We start from the raw sequence: 19,142 nt of genomic DNA on the forward strand, positions 1-19,142 counted from the left end.
GACTTGTGTTAAGAAAGACAGAGGTAGACCTAGAAAGATCTGAGCTTATTGTATTAAAAATGATCTGAACTAAATGAAAATATGACACTAAATATGATGCAATGGAGAGAAAGGATTCATGTAGCCAACCCCACGTTGTGGGATTAAGGCTTTGTTGTTGTTGTTGTTGATTGAATCTCTATAGTACATGCTATGGAGATTTAGAAATGTTTGTAGATAGTGAGGGAAGAGATATTTGTGTTGCATCTCCATTTCACCTTTACACAAGTTGGTGATCTTATTCTTTTTTTCCAGCTGTAGAAATCGGGCGAGCATATTCTCCCACCACAAGGAAGAATTTTTTTCTGGGTTAGATGACTATCAATTTAACACTACGTCTGGCGAACGTTCTTATATACAAAATTTTATTTCAATATTTGGAGTCGCTCAATGAATCCACATATTCAACAAAATCCAACAAGTCAATTTTTATCCTAAATTCATTCTCTCCTCTAATGCAAAGCCAAATTGTCGAGATACTGGTTCTTCATCACTGAAAACTTCTTGGTGACGAGATTAACTTCTCATCTCGATTTTGTGAGTCACCATTATAACTATGGGTGACATCTCTAAGTTATCTCCATTCAAATGAGATAAGCCTATGTTATTGTTGGAGGATCTCTCTACACATATCTTCTATTGTAAGCTTCTAGCAGCTGTCTCTTTCCCAATTAGGGTTTCATCCTAGATAGAGACTGTTCAACAAATTCCTAAATATTTATATCTCTTTATGTGAATTATGCTTGATGTGAATTAGGCAAGCATATGTTATAGATAAATTAAGTTATTTGAATTTTAAGTTGAGTGATAAAAATAAATTTCTAAAATTTTCGGGTTTGTCAGACTTTCATACCAAATGACATCGATCTAGGGCTATTATGGTGTGGTAAAGTCAGGATATGGATTATGAGGGTTGCATGATGAAAATAGAGGGGAAATGATGCCAACAAATGAGGATTGATGAAAAGCGCTATTGGTCAGCAAGCCATAAGCAGAAATAATAGATCCACACCAAGTGAAGCAGCTAAGAAGCTGCAACTTATTAAAAACAACTGTGAAACGGCTGAAGAATAATCTGATGTTTAAAAAAATGCGGTGGTTATTATAAATTTCTTTTTTTAAAAAAGTCAAACCATAGTTAGATACTGTCACAACACCTAGCCATGACCAGTGAAAAAACACAAATTTCAATGGCAGTTTTTTTAAAAAACAGCAAAAACGCAATTTACTCGAACAAATAAAACTGTGGTGTGGTGTCACATTGCTACCGCACTGCCACCCAAAAGGACCCTAAGAGACATTCCAAAATTCGAAAGAGTTCACCACCAAGATCCAATGAAGTTACAAACACACCACGTCACCACCTACGAGAAAAATTGGTCTTTAATGTATAAAGTGTCCAAATAGAAAAACTAACGTATTTAAAAAATTCCAAGCAAATAACAGTAATTAATAGCCCTAATTAATAGCAAATAAAAAGTGTCTAAATAAAAAAAAATGTATTTAAATGGCTCCAATCGAATAACCTTAATTAATAGCCAGCCAACCCTAGACCCCCTGCCAAAGTTGAATCGGTCCACTCAATTTGATCGATACTCTTGATTATAGAAGTTATGCTCGTCTTGTGTCTCGATTGGTGTGCACTTCAGGTGGGACGACCCTAGAACCCTTGGAAAAGCTGAACTAGTCGACTCAATTGGACTGATGCACTCGTTATAGAAGTTTCGTTTGTCCTACTTCCCGCCTGGCATAGATGCCCACATCAACTGTCCTCTTACCCTTTTCCTTTTGTTGGTCTAATTCTTCCATTGGATCAAAATTTGAGATGAATACTTACATGTGCAACCTGTTTCAAGGAATCAACAGTTTAGATGTCCCAAGGATAGCTTCTTTTCCTTATTCTATTTCACTAGATTCCTATTAGAACAACAATTACAATAACTACTCTAGATCAAAATACCCTAATTATTCTTTAATGGTACATTTTGCAACACTACGAAAACGAAAACATATATAACAGCCACCCACAAATAAATTAATAAGGAAGCTTAGGCATAAGACTATCAAAGCATCAAACAAATCTTATGAATAAGATAACAAATCGATTATCACCTGCCAGGTAAAAACTTTGTCAATTCTGCCCACTTGTTTCCATAAATTTGATGAGCTTGAATGAGGGCCATCTCCTCTTCTTGGGTCCATGCATCCTTGTTTATCGTAGGATTAAGATGGTTGTGCCACCTGTACAAATCCGTTATTGGCAATTTGCAAAATGAATTAGCTATTGCTCCTTGATATAAACCATAGCGTTATTTTTTTTCCATTCAAAGTTCAAATCCAAATTAAGCGTGTCCAAAGAATGCATCAACATCAACGCCTAAAACATAATATCTGGAGTAAAAAGTAAATTAAAGTTAACATATCGGTTTTCTATAAAAGAAGCTAGTATTGAAAGCTTACTGTCCATAAAGATTTTTTATTCAAAGAGAAGAAAGCCAATGTAAAGCAGCTTAAAATTAATTTAAGTTTTTTTTATTCATCATTTTTGTATTTTACTTCTCAACCATCAGTTTTCTTCTCTTAAAATTTAAACTCCCATACTATTTCTTCCTTCCTAAATGCTAACACATCATGGATCCCTCAACTTCTACTACCCCCTTCCTTGATCTACTACCTCATGTGGATCCAAAGGATTCCTACAATTGCAATTCATAAGAAACTTTCAAAGACTAACAAAAGGTGCTCCCTAGCATGCAGTTAGAAAACTAAGAAAAAAGTAGACCTGTCATTAAATAATCACGATGATAGATAAATCTTACAACTTCATATGAATCAAGGGTGTAATTATGCGGGCTAGCTACAAGGACAAGAATAATTTGTGGATCATGCTTGTATACCCAAATATTCTACAAGTAATCATTACAGGTTAGGTCAGACAAATTTAGGATAAGTCAGGCTAGACTAGAATGATGAGGGATGAACTTACCCCAGAACTCAATATGAATGTGAAATTGTAAGGAAATTATGGGTATGCCAAGATTTTGACAAATTTTCTAGGAATTCACTATAATGGCTCAATGATTTGCCCATTCTGCATATCTAACCATAAAAGCTACTTGCCCAAATCATAGTTCAACTTGCCTGGGCCACTTAGATAGCATGCAAAGTCACTCAACCAACCTACAGGTTCACTCGTCAGGGCTACTCATTCAACCTATAGGCCCATTAATTGGGGACACTCGCCCAACATAAACGCCCACCTATTACGACCAGCTTACAGGTCTACTCGTTAGGGACACTGACCAAGCCTGTAGGTCCACTCGCCAATACTACTCGCCTACCCTGTATTTTACTTGTCAGGAGCACTTTCTCAGAGTGCAAGTCCGCTAATTAAGGCTTGCCCAACCTGCAGAGCCACTTGTCAAACTATTTGCCCAACCTACAAGTCTACTTGCCAGAGTCACCTACCCCAATAAGCAGGAGGCACTTGCCTCAGCATACTCACAGTCGGAGACTTCTCTAAGTCATCTTACATGTTTGACAACCAAAAGTCATATCTACAAGATCAACAACTTTTCATATTCACTCTCCTAAAGAGCTAATCATGTCTATTCATCAATGTTCTAACTTCGTATCTCATGTCTATTCATCAATTTATCTAAATTCGTATCTACATGTCTGTAATTATTATTTATTGGGGTAGCACTCTTGTAACTCTCAAAACATATAAATATAGGGTAAAAATGCCATTTCAATAGAGAGATTCTAGGATGCTTGAATTTATTATAGTAAATTTCTTTTATTGCTTCACTTACAGATTACTATAAACCCATTTAATCAATGAATATACAAAATTGGCGGTTAAAACTAAGAGATTTGGCATCAAACAGTAGCCTGATTATAATGTAAATATTTAATGATGCTTACAGGTTTGTTTCCATGTTCCACTATTTACATGTCTACTTCCTAAAAAAAATATATGCTCATCACTTAAAATGGCATAACAAATTTCTTTTATTACTTCACTTGTCTATTAAAAGTACATCCATTTTCTCAGCAACTATGCAAAATTGCCAGTTAAAACAAAGGGTTAAGGGAGCAGTAAAACAAAGGAAAAATAATTTAAAGAGGTACAAAAAGTTCTCTCCACATCCTTAAAGTAATACCTCTCTCTACATTGCTTCCCAATGCGTCCAGGCAGAGCTTGCGAAATAGTTGACCATTTCTTCGGTCCATGTTTCTTCACCATTTCAACAATAATTTCATCTTCCTGTTAAAGGATTAAGCCAACAAAGTCTCTTTATTAATAACTTCTACGCAGTTAGAAGAAGAGCATCAAGGTTGTTTCATCAATATTAAGATACCTCTTTGGACCAAGGTCCCTTAACAAGCGAAGGATTTAAAACCTTCTGCCATCTATGCAGACATTGCACATCAGTCCTATCTGGGAAGCATTCCGCTGCAAAACAGAATTTACAAAGTAGTCAAACCATAATAGTTTTGCGCAAAAATGTTCAAGAATTTAGATCAAGAAATAAAACTAATAGAATCTTCAGAAATAACGAGATGAGTAGAAGATTGTCTCCTGAAGTGAAAGCTCTAACAAAAAGAAAGGCATCTTCACAAATGCTAACATATTTCGTTATTTAATTCCTATGTAGCATGGGCATTCCTACATGCCTATGTTGTAGCTATTCATTTCCTATGCATAACAACTCTCCAGACTACAAAATATTTCCTATCAACTCTATAATAGATGAAAAATGTTATTGCCTTGCTCAACCCCATAGATTTTACTTGATTAACAATTCATCAAAATAATTGATTTTATCTTAATAAAATGAAATTTCTTGGAGATCATGCATGTACATTATAAAAACTCCTATAACTTGCATCTCCAATTTAAAAAAACCTAAAAAACTATGACCCCCATCAAATATGAAAATATTATGTTAACTCCCTAGTGGGCTATAAAAATGCCAAAAAATATATTATATATATATTTTTTTCATAGACACGAGGAATGTTAATTCAAGCATACAAATCATGCCTTCCACTAATTATAGCCATATACAATGCAGTATTGACATGCTAATATGTTCTAACAGGAATCATGCAATAGCAGGGAGTTACAAGCTATTTGCAACAATTTAAAGATGTAGATAAGATGACTTAGTAGGTGAGATGCAGGCAAAAATTGAAATTCAAACTCCATTAACATGGTAATAATAAACTTAATGATGATTCTGATTGATCATGAGGGTGGCAGTATAGTAATATTTCTGAAAAATTGCACTTAAGTAAAAATTAAAATAAATAAAGACATACAATAGGCGTAGAATTATTTTAGTAAACCTCCAAAAGAGTTTGTAAGCATGCTATAAGTTCTTCAATCAGGTAAGTGAATTCCATATATTCTTAGGAATTCCGGCATTTAGAAAATATGAAAGTGTCAACCTTTTACCAGATTACGACACACCTTGGTTGATACAAGTTTCCATAACAGTACATATTTTTTTTCTCCCACTACCTCTCAAAATTCCACGCATTCTTCTTCCTCCAGAAGGTTTCCCATACCAACTTCTAATCATCTATAAGCTTGCTCTCAATTCATCATCCACCATCCAAAACAAAACCTACAACCACATTATAAAATTTGATGGAGCATCTCACTGCAACTGAGCTAAATTTTGATTGAGCATCTCACTGCAAATGAGCCCTTTGTTCAATATTTACATGTTTCCATGTGTAAAGATGAAAGGTAATGAACAACTAACTTCTCATTCACTCTCATGTCAATTGATTATTATCTTCTCCCTTTAGCAAATTTACATTATCCCTATCATTAGTCTACGTTTCCATAACATATCAAGAAGCACTACAAAATCCTTTTTGAAAACAAGCTCAAAATATTAAAATGGTTTCTACTCAGTTTTCATCCATAGGATTTTAAAAACAAGCACTACAAAATGATATTCCCCCTATTTAAAATTAAATTTAACGGTGTTCACAAACAGATTTCATCCCCTAGACTCAATTAATATAAAGCTTGGATGGTCACAAAAAGATTCACATGAGTCTATGAGATAGATTATTTTGACGCAACATTTGTATTTGTTGGACATATTGTGATGATATAAATGTCAAAAGTGCCCTTATAGTGATTGTAATGGCCAGCCAAACCAAGAGATCTATAAAATGACTACTATTTTAGAGTTTGAAGAAGCCCATTAGGTATGGGGTGAATTAACTCCATCAGAGCGACTACTTTTTTGGGGGGTCAGTGGACTCTTCTAGCAGGGCCAATGAAACTCCATCGGATTATAAAGTGGCCAACTTTCCTTCTATTGTAAAGTATTAGTAGTGAAATCAAACATGATCAATTACTCTAAATAGTCATTTATGGATACCAAAAAAGGGCATGGATGCCCGCGGATGCTTTAGCATTTGTAGGCATTGATTGCCATTCTTCAAATGATTAATCATGAACTTTAAAGATGAAGTTTTTAGTGTTGACTCCATTTTTAATAATTATTGAAATAAAAGAATAATCTATGTTAATATAATGATTATTAAAATAACTTGCATTTTAATCATGCCATTTTATTGCTCACATTTTATACCTTACATCTTGTCATTTAAGCTTTACACCCATTATAATAATTGATTGCAAGAACACAAATGCCTCAATTTTTATGATTTTTATAATATTGATTGTATAGCTTTGAGGAAAAAATTTCTAAATTCATGTTTAGGCATCATCAAATAGCAACAACAACAAGTCTTTATCTTACCAAGTGGGGTTGGGGTAAGCTACATGAATCCTTTTCTCTATTGTGCCCTATTGAGTGTTATATTTTCATTAAAGTCTAATAAATTAAAATCAATTTTTTATACAGTATGCCCAAGTCTTTTTTAGGTCTACCACAGTCTTTCTTAACAAAAGTCGAATCTAAAACATCTACTCTCCTAACTAAATTATCAGATGGTCGACGTTTAATGTGACCAAACCATCTACGATGATTCTCTCTAATCTTGCCTGTCACTGGAGCTACATTAACTCTTTCACGAATACATTCACTTCACATTTTTTCTATGTCAAGTCAATCATCCACCTAAGCATTCTCATCTTATCAACACTTAGTTTTATGCTTCTCTTTTAAAGGCCAACATTCTGCACCACGAAGTATTGCAGGTCTCGCCACTATCTTATAATTTTTTTATGATTTTTATAATATTAATTGTATAGCTTAAGGAAAGAATTTCTAAATTCATGTTTAGGTATCATGAAACAACAACAACAAGTCTTTATCTTACCAAGTGGGGTTGGGGTTGGCTACATGAATCCTTTTTCTCTATTGTGTCCTATTGAGTGTTATTTTTTCATTTAAGTCTAATAAATTAAGATCAATTTTTTATACAGTATGCCCAAGTTTTCTTAAGTCTGGCTCAGTCTTTCTTAACAAAAGTCGAATCTAAAACATCTACTCTCCTAATTGAATTAACAGATAGTCTACATTTAATGTGACCAAACCATCTAAGATGATTCTCTAATCTTGCCTAATCTTGTCTGCCACTGGAGCTACACCAACTCTTTCACGGATACATTCACTTCACATTTTGTCTGTGTCAAGTCAATCATCCACCTAAGCATTCTCATCTTATCAACACTTGGTTTTATGCTTCTCTTTTAAAGGCCAGCATTCTGCGTCACAAAGTACTGCAGGTCTCGCCACCATCTTATAAAATTTTCCTTTAATTCTAAGCAGTACATTTCTATCACATAATAGGCTCGATGCATTCCTCGACTTAAATCAATCAGCTTGACTTTTACTAATAACATCCCCATCTATATCGCCATCATTTTGAACAATAGACCCGATATATCTAAAATGTTAACACCTTTTAATGATTTGATCACATACCTTTTAATGATTTGATCACCCATAATTACAACTCTGTCACTAGATCTATTACTACTCAAATTACATTCCATGTATTCGATTTTAGATCTACTCAAACGAAGGCCTTTAGATTCCAATTGTAAAACTTCATAATTCAAATTTTTCCTAAACTCTTTCTTTAGTTTTATCCATAAGAAGTATATAATCAGCAAAAAGCATACAACAGGGTAAATCCTCCTTTAAATGTCCAGTGAGGGCATCCATAACTAAAGCAAAAAGATATAGGTCTAAAGCCGATCCCTAATGTAATCCAACTGAAATAGCAAAATACTTGGTCAATCCTCCTTCTGTTAGAACACATAAAAAAACTTTAGTATACATATCTTTAATGACTTGGATATAAGTCATAACATCACCATTCTTTTCTAGAACTCTCCAAAGAACTTCTCTTGAAACCTTATCATAAGCTTTTACTAAATCAATAAAAATCATATGTAAATCCCCCTTACTCTCTCTATACTTCTCCATCAAACCTCCAATAAATGTGTAGCTTCCATAAAAGACTTGTCAAACATAAATCCAAACTGACTATGAGAAATTTTTGTATCACGTCTTAAACTCTGTTCAACTACTCTCCCACATAATTTTAATGTATGATACATTAACTTAATTCCTCTATAATTTGCACATTATTGTGCATCACCTTTATTCTTAAAGATGGGGACCAAAAAACTCATCCTTCACTCCTCAAACATATTTTTAATTTTTAAAATAATATTAAATAGTTTAGTAAGCCAAGAAACTCCAAAATCTACTAAATATTTTCACACTTCAATTGGGATATCATCAAGTCCTACGGATTTTGCACCATTAGGTTTCTTTAAAGCTTCCTCAACTTCCTTTTAGCAAATGTGATGGTAAAAATAAAAAAATTTATTATTTTTAATAATACTAAGATCACTACGGTCAATCGTATTTTCAGAAACTTCATTGAAAAATTTATCGAAATATCTCCTTATGTTGAATATCTTTCTCTAAAAAAAACTTTTTTTATTTTCATCTTTAGTATATTTTACTTAAATTATAAATCTTTACCTTTTTTTTCTCTTCGTTTGGCAGGTTTATATATACTTTTTTCATCACCTTTAGTATATAATCTATTAAAAAAAACATAATTCTTAATGATACAAATAATTCTCTTAGACTCCCTATGAGCTACTTTATAATGTTTCAGTTCTCTACGTTTTTACATTTAAATTAATTTTTATGACACAAGTTCTTATACTCTTGAATATTATTATTCCACCATCAAATATTTTTATTTATAAAACCTTTTCTTTTGAATTTCCCAAGTACATTATAATGTTTCATTGTATTTTTAAGATTATAATTTATCGTCTTAAAATCTAGAACTAATAATCGATTTTGGTAATTAAATTTTCACTTAGAAAGACTTCAAAATCTTTTACATTCTTGACGATCTCTTTTTCTTATAAGAAAATAATCAATTTGCGTCTTATTATTCCACCATCAAATATTTTTATTTATAAAACCTTTTCTTTTGAATTTCCCAAGTACATTATAATGTTTCATTGTATTTTTAAGATTATAATTTATCGTCTTAAAATCTAGAACTAATAATCGATTTTGGTAATTAAATTTTCACTTAGAAAGACTTCAAAATCTTTTACATTCTTGACGATCTCTTTTTCTTATAAGAAAATAATCAATTTGCGTCTTATTAGATCAATTCTTATAAGTAATAATATGCTCATATTTTTTCTTAAATAAAAATATTAGCAATAAGAAAAATCATAAACTAAAATAACATCTAATATGGTTCTACATTCTTTGTAGTCACCATGAATATTACTAAAATATTCTACCACTACTAATATATGTATTTGAATCTCCTCAAATAAAATTCTTCATTTGCATTAATTCTTCTAGGTCATTCCAATTTTTATTGAACCTATATCTAAACCTACTTGAGGAGCATAAACACATATAAAATTAAAAATTTTAGTATCAACAATAATCTTTAGGACTCTAATTCTATCTTCAATCTATTAATTTTTACAACATTATCTTTCAAACACATTTATAATTATGCATACATCATTTTCAATGCAACTCTTACTTGAATACCAAAGTTTAAAACCTAAGCTATCAATATTCTAAATATTTTTTATAACACATTTAGTGTTTTTTGAATGCATAAGAAATTTCTCTTCATATAAATCATAATATCTACTAATTCCATTAATTTACCTATGAGAGTGCCTATATTATAAAATATTATCCTAAAATTAGTTTCATAGATTAACTTATTTGCCAACATCCACCTATAATGTGAGAACCCTTGCTTATTTGAACTACACCCAAGCATCGGTGTAGCGGCTCTTGCACACTTTTCACTGTATTCGGGCTATAAAGAATGTTGCTTTCAGGGAACATTATAGCATTTACATGATAATTTAAATGATTCATGTCATAATTTTTCAACAAAAAAATTACGTTGGTTGTCGATTATCTAACACGACTCTCTACTTTTCATATCAGGGGATTGGGACTGAGCAATAACATTATCTAAGATAAATCAGAATTATAAAGCCATTTATTTGATTTAAGAATTTATACATCTTTTTTAATTAATTTTTGTAATAGCTAGTTTCAAATAAAATTTTGATGGATAAATTACTTTAATATGCTTAGATTTTAAATGGCTTGGCTTTAATAATTTAACTTTAATTTTATCAATTATGCCATCATAATTTTTGTTATTAGTTATGGGATGCCCACAAAGGATATCCAAAGGGAAATGCTTATTATACATTCTTATAGATGACATATTTTAATGAGTGCGACATACACTAAAATAAGTGCAGAGATAAAATAAGGGAAAAAATATTTAGAATATCATGCCTAGAATTAGTAAAAATAAGACCAAGCACAAGGTTTTGTAGATGTGAGATAACAATAATTATTAACTAATATTTTAATTTTTTATGATTAAGTTTACTCAAGCCTTTTATGTTTAAATAAGCTTGGTATGATAAACAAAAGAATAAAAATATATTTTTATGTTTAAATAAGCTTGGTATGATAAACAAAATAATAAAAATATATATATATAAGTATATAATTTATAGATTAAGGCTCAGTAGTTAAAAAAAAATTGCCTTTTGGCATATATAGGATAAGAGGATATGATAGAGATTAAAATATAGATTTAATAAAAAAGTAATCATAGATGTCAGAAAGTTTAACAAAGCATGTAGATAGCTAGATAAAACATAATAAAAATGAGAATACTAAGATGTATTTATAATAAAACTAGAGAAGATGAATAAACTAATTGATCTATCAAGATCGCTAAAAGCATGCTTGGAAGCACTCCTTTGAACTGAAGCATTGTGTGTAGGTTGATTCACTTTGAATTGTAATGATATGCAAAAGCACAACCAATGAGCGCACATTTCATAGTGTTATTTGCAATGTTACAAGATGCACTAAATGCACGTCTAGTTTATTTAGTGTTTCTTCTAGTCCAAAATTAACTACTGCAAGCTTACATCCGAGTCATACTTTCGCACGTTCTATTAAAGATACCATGACGTTAGGATATGGACAAAGCTTCTTTGCCTAAAATTTTCAATACAAAAAAGCATTGTAATCTCAGGCTATCCTTACTTCAACTCTAGATCTCACTTTATTCAATATCAATACATAACATCCTTGGTTCAACCACAATACGACATCTCAATAGACAAGTCTGATGCATAATGGAGCGGCTCCTCAACATCTCTAGTCCATCCCTCTCAACCAAGACGCAAACAAACAATATTTCCTCTATTGACCATTTTTCTTTCTAGTCTTTCTTATGATACAGTAATCTTCCTCTCAACAAAAACCCTAATAACGTCTTTATTTGAATTTTTTATTTTCTTAAGAGTTAACTTTAAATTATAGATTCAATAATTGTTATTGTAATAATCCATTTATTTATTGAAAATTATTATTTGATTTGGATTATGTTTGACTATTTAAATGGTTATTAGATGCAAATAACATGTGCCTGCATGATATACAAGTCATGATTGATTTAGCTAATAAAAGTGTCAGTTCACTTTGTGCTTTATATATTGAAGAAAAAATGTGTGTGCATTGCATTAAATTTAATACTTTTAAGAACACGAGTATATTAAAGCAATTATATTTATCATATATTGAAGATAAAGTAAATGAAAATAAACAAATAGCCTACAATATACAACAAGCAGGTAGAAAAAATAGCCTCTCACTTTATTCAATATCAATACGTAACATTCTTGGTTCAACCACAATATGACGTCTCAATAGACAAGTCTGACGCACAGTGGAGCGGCTCCTCAACATCTCTAGTTCATCCCTCTCAACCAAGACGCAAACACACAATATTTCCTCTATTGACCATTTTTCTTTCTAGTCTTTCTTATGATATAGTAATCTTCCTCTCAACAAAAACCCTAACAACGTCTTTATTTGAATTTTTATTTTCTTAAGATTTAACTTTAAATTAGAGATTCAATAATTGTTATTGTAATAATCCATTTATTTATTGAAAATTCTTATTTGATTTGGATTATGTTTGACTATTTAAATGGTTATTAGATGCAAATAACATATGCCTACATGATATACAAGTCATGAATGATTTAGCTAATAAAAGTCTCGGTTCACTTTGTGCTTTATATATTGAAGAAAAAACTTGTGTGCATTTCATCAAATTTAGTACTTTTAAAAACACGAGTATATTAAAGCAATTGTATGTAGCATATATTATAGATAAAGTGGATGAAAATAAACAAATAGCCTACAATATACAACAAGAAGGTAGATAAAATTAGCATCAAAGGTAAGGAATGAAAAGGGAGCTATATCTAATGCAACATGGATATTTGTTGTTTAAAAAGATTGTTAAAAAAAAAAAAAACTAACCTTTCATATAGCACTCAAAAGAAAAAATGAACAATAAGCATTAAAGAAATCAACTTCAAATAGTAGAGATAAACTTAATAATGTTAAGGATTAATAATGAGTGTCAAAAAGCCAACCCTAAATAGTAAAGATAAACTTAATAATGTTGACAATAAATATTTTATATTTTAATGAAGGGAAATAAAATGAAATAAACTTTATTGAATTTGATTTCAAGGTAGCAATCATGCATTTAAGATAATTTAAAAACAAAGGACAACTAAACTTAAGATGGGAAAACAAAAGAAAAGATTGATCAAAATAACGAGAAATGGAGCAAGGCTCATTTTTTGAATAAATAGATCAGCTACATGGAAGATTTTTAGGTTTCACATCTAATCCAAGGACCACATCTAATGATAGATGAAGTTTTAAAAATAATTCAAAATGCATAATTTCAACCCAATGATTCCTATTTATAAAGTAAGATCCTAAATAACAAACTAAAAAATGACATTAACTCTAAGCTTGTCTAACACCATCACCGTTTATCAAATATGGTAAAAGATATAAACTTGGCATGTCTTCGATTTTTTTCTTTGATCTTCTACAAGTTTACAATGCAAATTTGACATTTTTTTTAGCATGGTTTAAACATGTTTCGGGCACATATGTATAGTGCCTGATATTTTTTCCACGTTTTATTTATTAAAATAGCACTGCTGTGTCATGTTCATGCTTCACAGTACATCTTTTCCCACTGCCTTTTTATTCATAAGCAATTATTAGTGTGAACCCTTGCTTTGTTGGATGATTAAAGAAAGATATGAAAGGTAAAAATGAGATCAGATTATGGAAATAACAATTATTGCCGCAACAATTTAAACATGCTTAGAAATTTGTATAATTTTTTTCCTACAGATTATATGTCCCTAAACAAAAACATGGATGAATATAGCAATCATACAGAAAGAAATTTCAAATCTAGGTAATTACATAATGCAAGAAAGATAAGCAAAGAAATACGAATGCAAAATCATGGCATTCAACTAGGGAAATATCGCAAGAAGAAAAACTGATATATGATCCATGCATCAAATAGAAAAATTTCATGAGTGAATAAATAAAACTTGCGGTGTATTATGTATAACTACCATAGTGGCACAAAATACATTCAAGTAAATGAACATAAACTTACAATCATAAAATAAAGAATGAAAGAAAACACTTATAAGTATCTAACTTGTTCAGCAGTTGTGGCAAATTTAGTAGAGTAATTCGTATTGCTTGTAAACCTACCTATCTTTTTCCAATTTTTTCCATGAAAATGATGCACAGCATTGCATAGAATTTCATCCTGAAAACAAAAAAAATGATAGCCATGCGAGTTAGCAAGACAAACACATCTAAGGGCGAGTAACAAAATTATAGCACCATTTGCTGTCAAGCTACTAAGAATAAGTTAATAGCAATTTAAACTTATAATAACTTCGTAAGTAATGCAAAAATAGTAACAAAAAGATCTAGAATAATAGAAAAGCCAATTAAAAAAATTAATATACTTGTTTGTGTGTGAGTGTGTGTGTGTGTGTGTAATTTTCTTTTCTTCAAATGTAATCTTTCTTTAGTATAGATGTGAACTGCTGAAGAGCCTACACTTCTGGGATAAAATATGAAACATGAAATATCAATATAAAAAACTGATGGCTAACAAGTAATTTTGTTATTATTTAAGTTCGGTCCATGTGAGATGACAAAAAAGCTCAGTCTTGGGCTCTGATAGTATCATTCATGAAGCCTCCCACAATATATAAAACCTAACATATATAAATTCCCAAGCATAACCTTCAAAATTATTTTATCTATTTACATTAAGCCAACACTAGCATGTATCCAGTCAATTTCATGGTTAACTTCAACAATCTACCAAATGGAAAAGAAAAAGAAACCAGCCCAAAGTACTGGCATTCTTTTCCTATTTACAAAATCACCTCTTCAGGAGTCCACTGCCCTTTAGTTGATCTCCTTTTTGGGCCAGTTATCCTTCTACACAATCATCAGATCCTAATATCAGCATTGAAAACCTCCAAGAAAGAAACTGAAAGAAGAATTATGACAATCCAAACAAAGCTGTCTCTTTGGATTAAAGAATGATAACCATACCCATGCAGAGCCTGTTGTTGCCTTAGAAAGTCACAATCACTCCCATCTAAGAGTGAGGTAGAACTTGAAGCTTCACCCATTCCATCTGGAGTCGCTGCGGAAGAACTCCCAACTCTACCATCTTGGACGGTGGCAGAAGGGCCAGTTTCGGCTCTCGCTGCACTCTTTCTCTTCACACTTCCCATCAATCACTGATCGGTGAAGATAAGCTGTGGACCAGATCTCCCCACGCTTGTGATTCCGACGCATCATATAGAAAAGGCCACAATGGAGAGCTATAACGTTACTCCAAGAACCCCAATATCAAATCCTAAACGAGAAGCCGACGAAAAATTAAGTAATCAAAGAGAGAAGAAATGCTCAAAAATACAAAAAAGATCAGTAGCCGTCACGAGAAAAAGCTCAATTCGAATCCCAGTAAGCAAAATCCCTATGTTCGATTCGACATCAAGATCGCAGATCAGGAAAGGTCTCACCTTTCCGACCAGGGAGATCTGGGCGATCAGATAAACTGACGTGAGAGACCAAGATCGCTTGCTCTCAGGAAAAGTTTCAAATCGGTGACAGAGAGGGAGAGAGAGAGAGAGAAGGAAGAGAGAAGAGAAGGGGGGGGTTTCGATTAGATTTATTGCACAGCATCTCTCTCATAGTTCAAGTCTTAGAAGGGCGAGGTCGAGAACTCCCAACTCCAGTCTTTAAATGTCGTGCGGCGGCTCTGAGATCGGACGGAGGATGGACGGCCAGTGTTGAAGAGGAGATCTCGGCCGTCCGTTTTTACTAAGGGGGCCGTGGTCTGTCCGCCTCATAAATTTGAATCCCAACGGCTGGTTACTGGGAAATGCCGGTCAATAGTTTCCAAGGTGACCGGCTGTACTGGCTTTAAGTTGGTTGATTTGGGGATAGATTGACCGGCAAATAACCTAATGTACACCAGTTTAACCTAGTGAGAGGCAGGTACGGCAAACCTAACACATATGTGTTTTCTTATGAGTGCAGTGGTTTAAAAGGCCCAAAATAACATATAGTCTAACCAATAATTTAAGACCAACATGCAAAAGAGTAGATTGTAAATGAACCAATGAATGTGATGACCAATTCAATTTCGGCTCGATTAAAACAAACAGAATAACGTGTAATCTATCTTATAACAAAAATGAGTTTTTTGAATTCATCTTAGTGTAAATTTTGTCGAGCTTTTTCTATATATTGTATGATTAATTTCTAGTGTCATTCCACCATGTTGGTTTGGAAGAGTATGAGGGGGACATACCCAATTATTGTCTCACCCATTCTTTTCTTTCGACCCTTCGTTGTTAGTCGTCACCTCTGATGGGTTGTCTTATGTTAGCCTTGTGCAAATCTTGTCATTGCCCTCACGAAGTTAATCCTCCAGACTCGTCAATAGGTTACAATTGTAAACTGTGCTCACTAATGAATAAACTGTGCTCACCAATGAATAATCACAAAACCCGTGGATTTGAAAAGCTGATCTGTTGCAACTTATGTTTAACATATAAAGTACCTGTGGATTTGTTAACATTCAACTAAAATTGCAAACAGTGCCCACCAATGAATGATCACAAGTTAGAATATCTATTATTTCCATCAACATAATTGCATTGTGAATTATTTGTGTGGATTTGCATTAGTTGCATGCTTATTTAGATTTAATCAATTATCTATATATTATTATTTCATATATTCATAAAATAAAATCTCTTGCTTGTTTGATAATGTTGATGAATCATGGATGTTTCCATAAAAATCGATATATTTAAGCTAAGTATTTAGTCAACCAAAATGAACTAAATAAGCAAAAGTATGTTACAATTTAATTTTTAGTAAAATATAATCATTTGAAAATTTGGGATTCTAGAACCAAAATCAAATTGATTTAATAAAATCATCTAATCAATTTATTTTAATGGCTAGAATGCATGGTCCTATAATTAAGACTACATGGTGAGGTCACCTCTCTCAAAGTTTGATGTTTCTTTAAGAGGTCTTTGGTTCTTATCATTTTGTTGGCACGTCAACTTATTTTTATTCTGAGCAATAAAATATAACATATTTAGGTTCCTCAATTTATTTTCAACTAACATGTGTGTTATTAGTATACACAAAATGTTAACATCTAGGGATAGTCTAAAATAGTGTATTTCATGCTTACTGCACCGTTTAGGACGTTGGATCCTGATTTGTATGTAAATCACACCTAAAGAATAAAGTGTAAGACATAAGAAAAAGTGTGAGAGAGAAAGAAGTGCATAATAAATTAGAGGAAATGTGTAACCCTTCATTCATGAAATGATCTCCTATTTATAGAGAAATGAGGTATCATATGTGAATTTACATGTGTCCATCCTTAATTAGAAGGGGTGCATGTTATTACAGATATTTTACATACGTGTGCCTAGAGCTTGGTGGATTTAAGTCTTAGCTGGCTCGGTTGGTGTCACTTGACTATTTTGTTTAATCACGATCATAATGCTTCCGATCAAACACATGGGCCCCCGAGCCTCCTTTTGGTGGGTCCTCCTTTAACACGACTTGTCTTGTTTGTGTAGTTAGATCTAATAGAGATTAATGCAGGTACTTTTTTGTTTTTGTGAGTGTGTCTATAAATAAATAAATGTGTATATATATATATATATATATATATACACACACACACACACACACACACACACACACACACACACTCACACACACACACATATCATGGCAGACGACTGTTCTGCTAGGGTTTCGAATGCTTCGAATGGCCATTGATTTTGTCGCAATCTGTCGCTCGAAGCTTCCTCCTTTCTGCTTCGTCGGTTCGCGCTCGAAGCTTCCTTTCTACTGCTTCGTCGGTTCGTGCCCATCTTCGTTGGCTCGCGCTCGAAGCTTCCTCCTCCTCTCTGCTTTATCGGCTCGCGCCCGGCCTGTCTGCGTCTCGATGACGACGCGTTCACGTCTGCTCGACGACTCCAGCGAGCGACAGAGCTGCTCGCCATCTGCTTGTCTCTGCTTCTGGCGTCTGCGACAGAGCCGCTCGTCAGCCCAGTCTTCACTATTTTTCCTGCTGCAACAACTTTGCTCGTTGTAGCTTAACGTTGACGGCTCTCCTTGCTCTGATAGCGCCTTCTTCTTTTTTGGTTGAGCCAGACAAAGTTTCCTTTGCTCACGTGGTGGGTAACCCTCAAGTGGAGTCCGCAGTGGAATTTAGTCCGCAGTGGGATTCCCCTCAAGTTATAAGGAATCTCGTGAGGGTTCAGATGATTATCCTTTTATTAAGAAGGGAAGTAGGAAAGATGGAAGAAAAAAAATCTTTTTCTCTGAATAAAAAATTTCTAAGAAATTTCTACCCTTATTTCTACCCTTACGGAAAAATTCAAGTTTGCTCTTATTGAAAAATTTCAGTGGGGACACCCTCCTATGGAGTTTATCAGAAAAAGTGTTGATGATCTTAAGCTAGTAGACATGTGGAAAGTGAGACTCATGGATAGGAGACATGTGTTGATCCAACTAACAGTGGTTGAATACTACACCAGAATTTTCTCCAAGAAATATCTTAATATAGAAGACAAATCAATGAAGTTACTCAAGTGGTCTCTCAACTTCGACCCAAATCATGAAACTCTCATTGTACCGGTATAGTTTAGTTTACATGGTCTCAAGCTGCATTTTTTTCACCATCAGGTTCTCTACTCTATTAGGGTCATCCTTGAAGATCCTTTGAAACTAGATCTGCCTACTTTCAACCTGACCAGACTACTTGTGGAAATGTATATTACTTTACCAGATGCTACTAAATTACCAGATGCTTCTAAAGTCGGGCTGGCACAACCCATAATGGTTATTGGGAACAAATCGTCATGGAACACAAACCCCCATATTGTACCCACTGTAAGATGTTTGGTCATATCCTTGCTAAATGCCACAAATTTCATCCTAATTTGAAATCTAAGGGTCAAGTGAATAAGGATGGTTTTAACCCCACAGTTGTGGCCTGAGGATGATACTGCCAGATAGGAGGTGTCTATTGCACCTGAGGACCACCCCCCCCCCCCCCCCCCCCTCTGTTTACTTTAC

The 19,142-nt window shown here is 33.1% G+C and overlaps 1 protein-coding gene across 2 annotated transcripts in view; it reads right to left on the reverse strand.

Moving 5' to 3' along the window:
* Window positions 1–15,684, reverse strand: part of LOC110021001 (transcription factor MYB3R-4-like) — a 43,880-nt gene extending 28,196 nt beyond the window's left edge. For both annotated transcript variants that reach the window (XM_020719317.1, XM_020719318.1), the window contains exons 1-7: window positions 15,542–15,684; window positions 15,066–15,375; window positions 14,894–14,948; window positions 14,202–14,259; window positions 4,404–4,498; window positions 4,206–4,309; window positions 2,152–2,280 (exon numbers count right to left, since the gene is read on the reverse strand). In XM_020719317.1, the coding sequence (XP_020574976.1) occupies window positions 2,152–2,280; window positions 4,206–4,309; window positions 4,404–4,498; window positions 14,202–14,259; window positions 14,894–14,948; window positions 15,066–15,250 (626 nt within the window). In that variant the 5' untranslated portion in view covers window positions 15,251–15,375; window positions 15,542–15,684. The remainder of the gene's footprint in view (window positions 1–2,151; window positions 2,281–4,205; window positions 4,310–4,403; window positions 4,499–14,201; window positions 14,260–14,893; window positions 14,949–15,065; window positions 15,376–15,541) is intronic.
* Window positions 15,685–19,142: the final 3,458 nt, after the last annotated feature.

This window comes from Phalaenopsis equestris, unplaced genomic scaffold (genome assembly GCF_001263595.1).
Source record: "Phalaenopsis equestris unplaced genomic scaffold, ASM126359v1 Scaffold000114, whole genome shotgun sequence".
NCBI classification, from domain to species: Eukaryota; Viridiplantae; Streptophyta; class Magnoliopsida; order Asparagales; family Orchidaceae; genus Phalaenopsis; species Phalaenopsis equestris.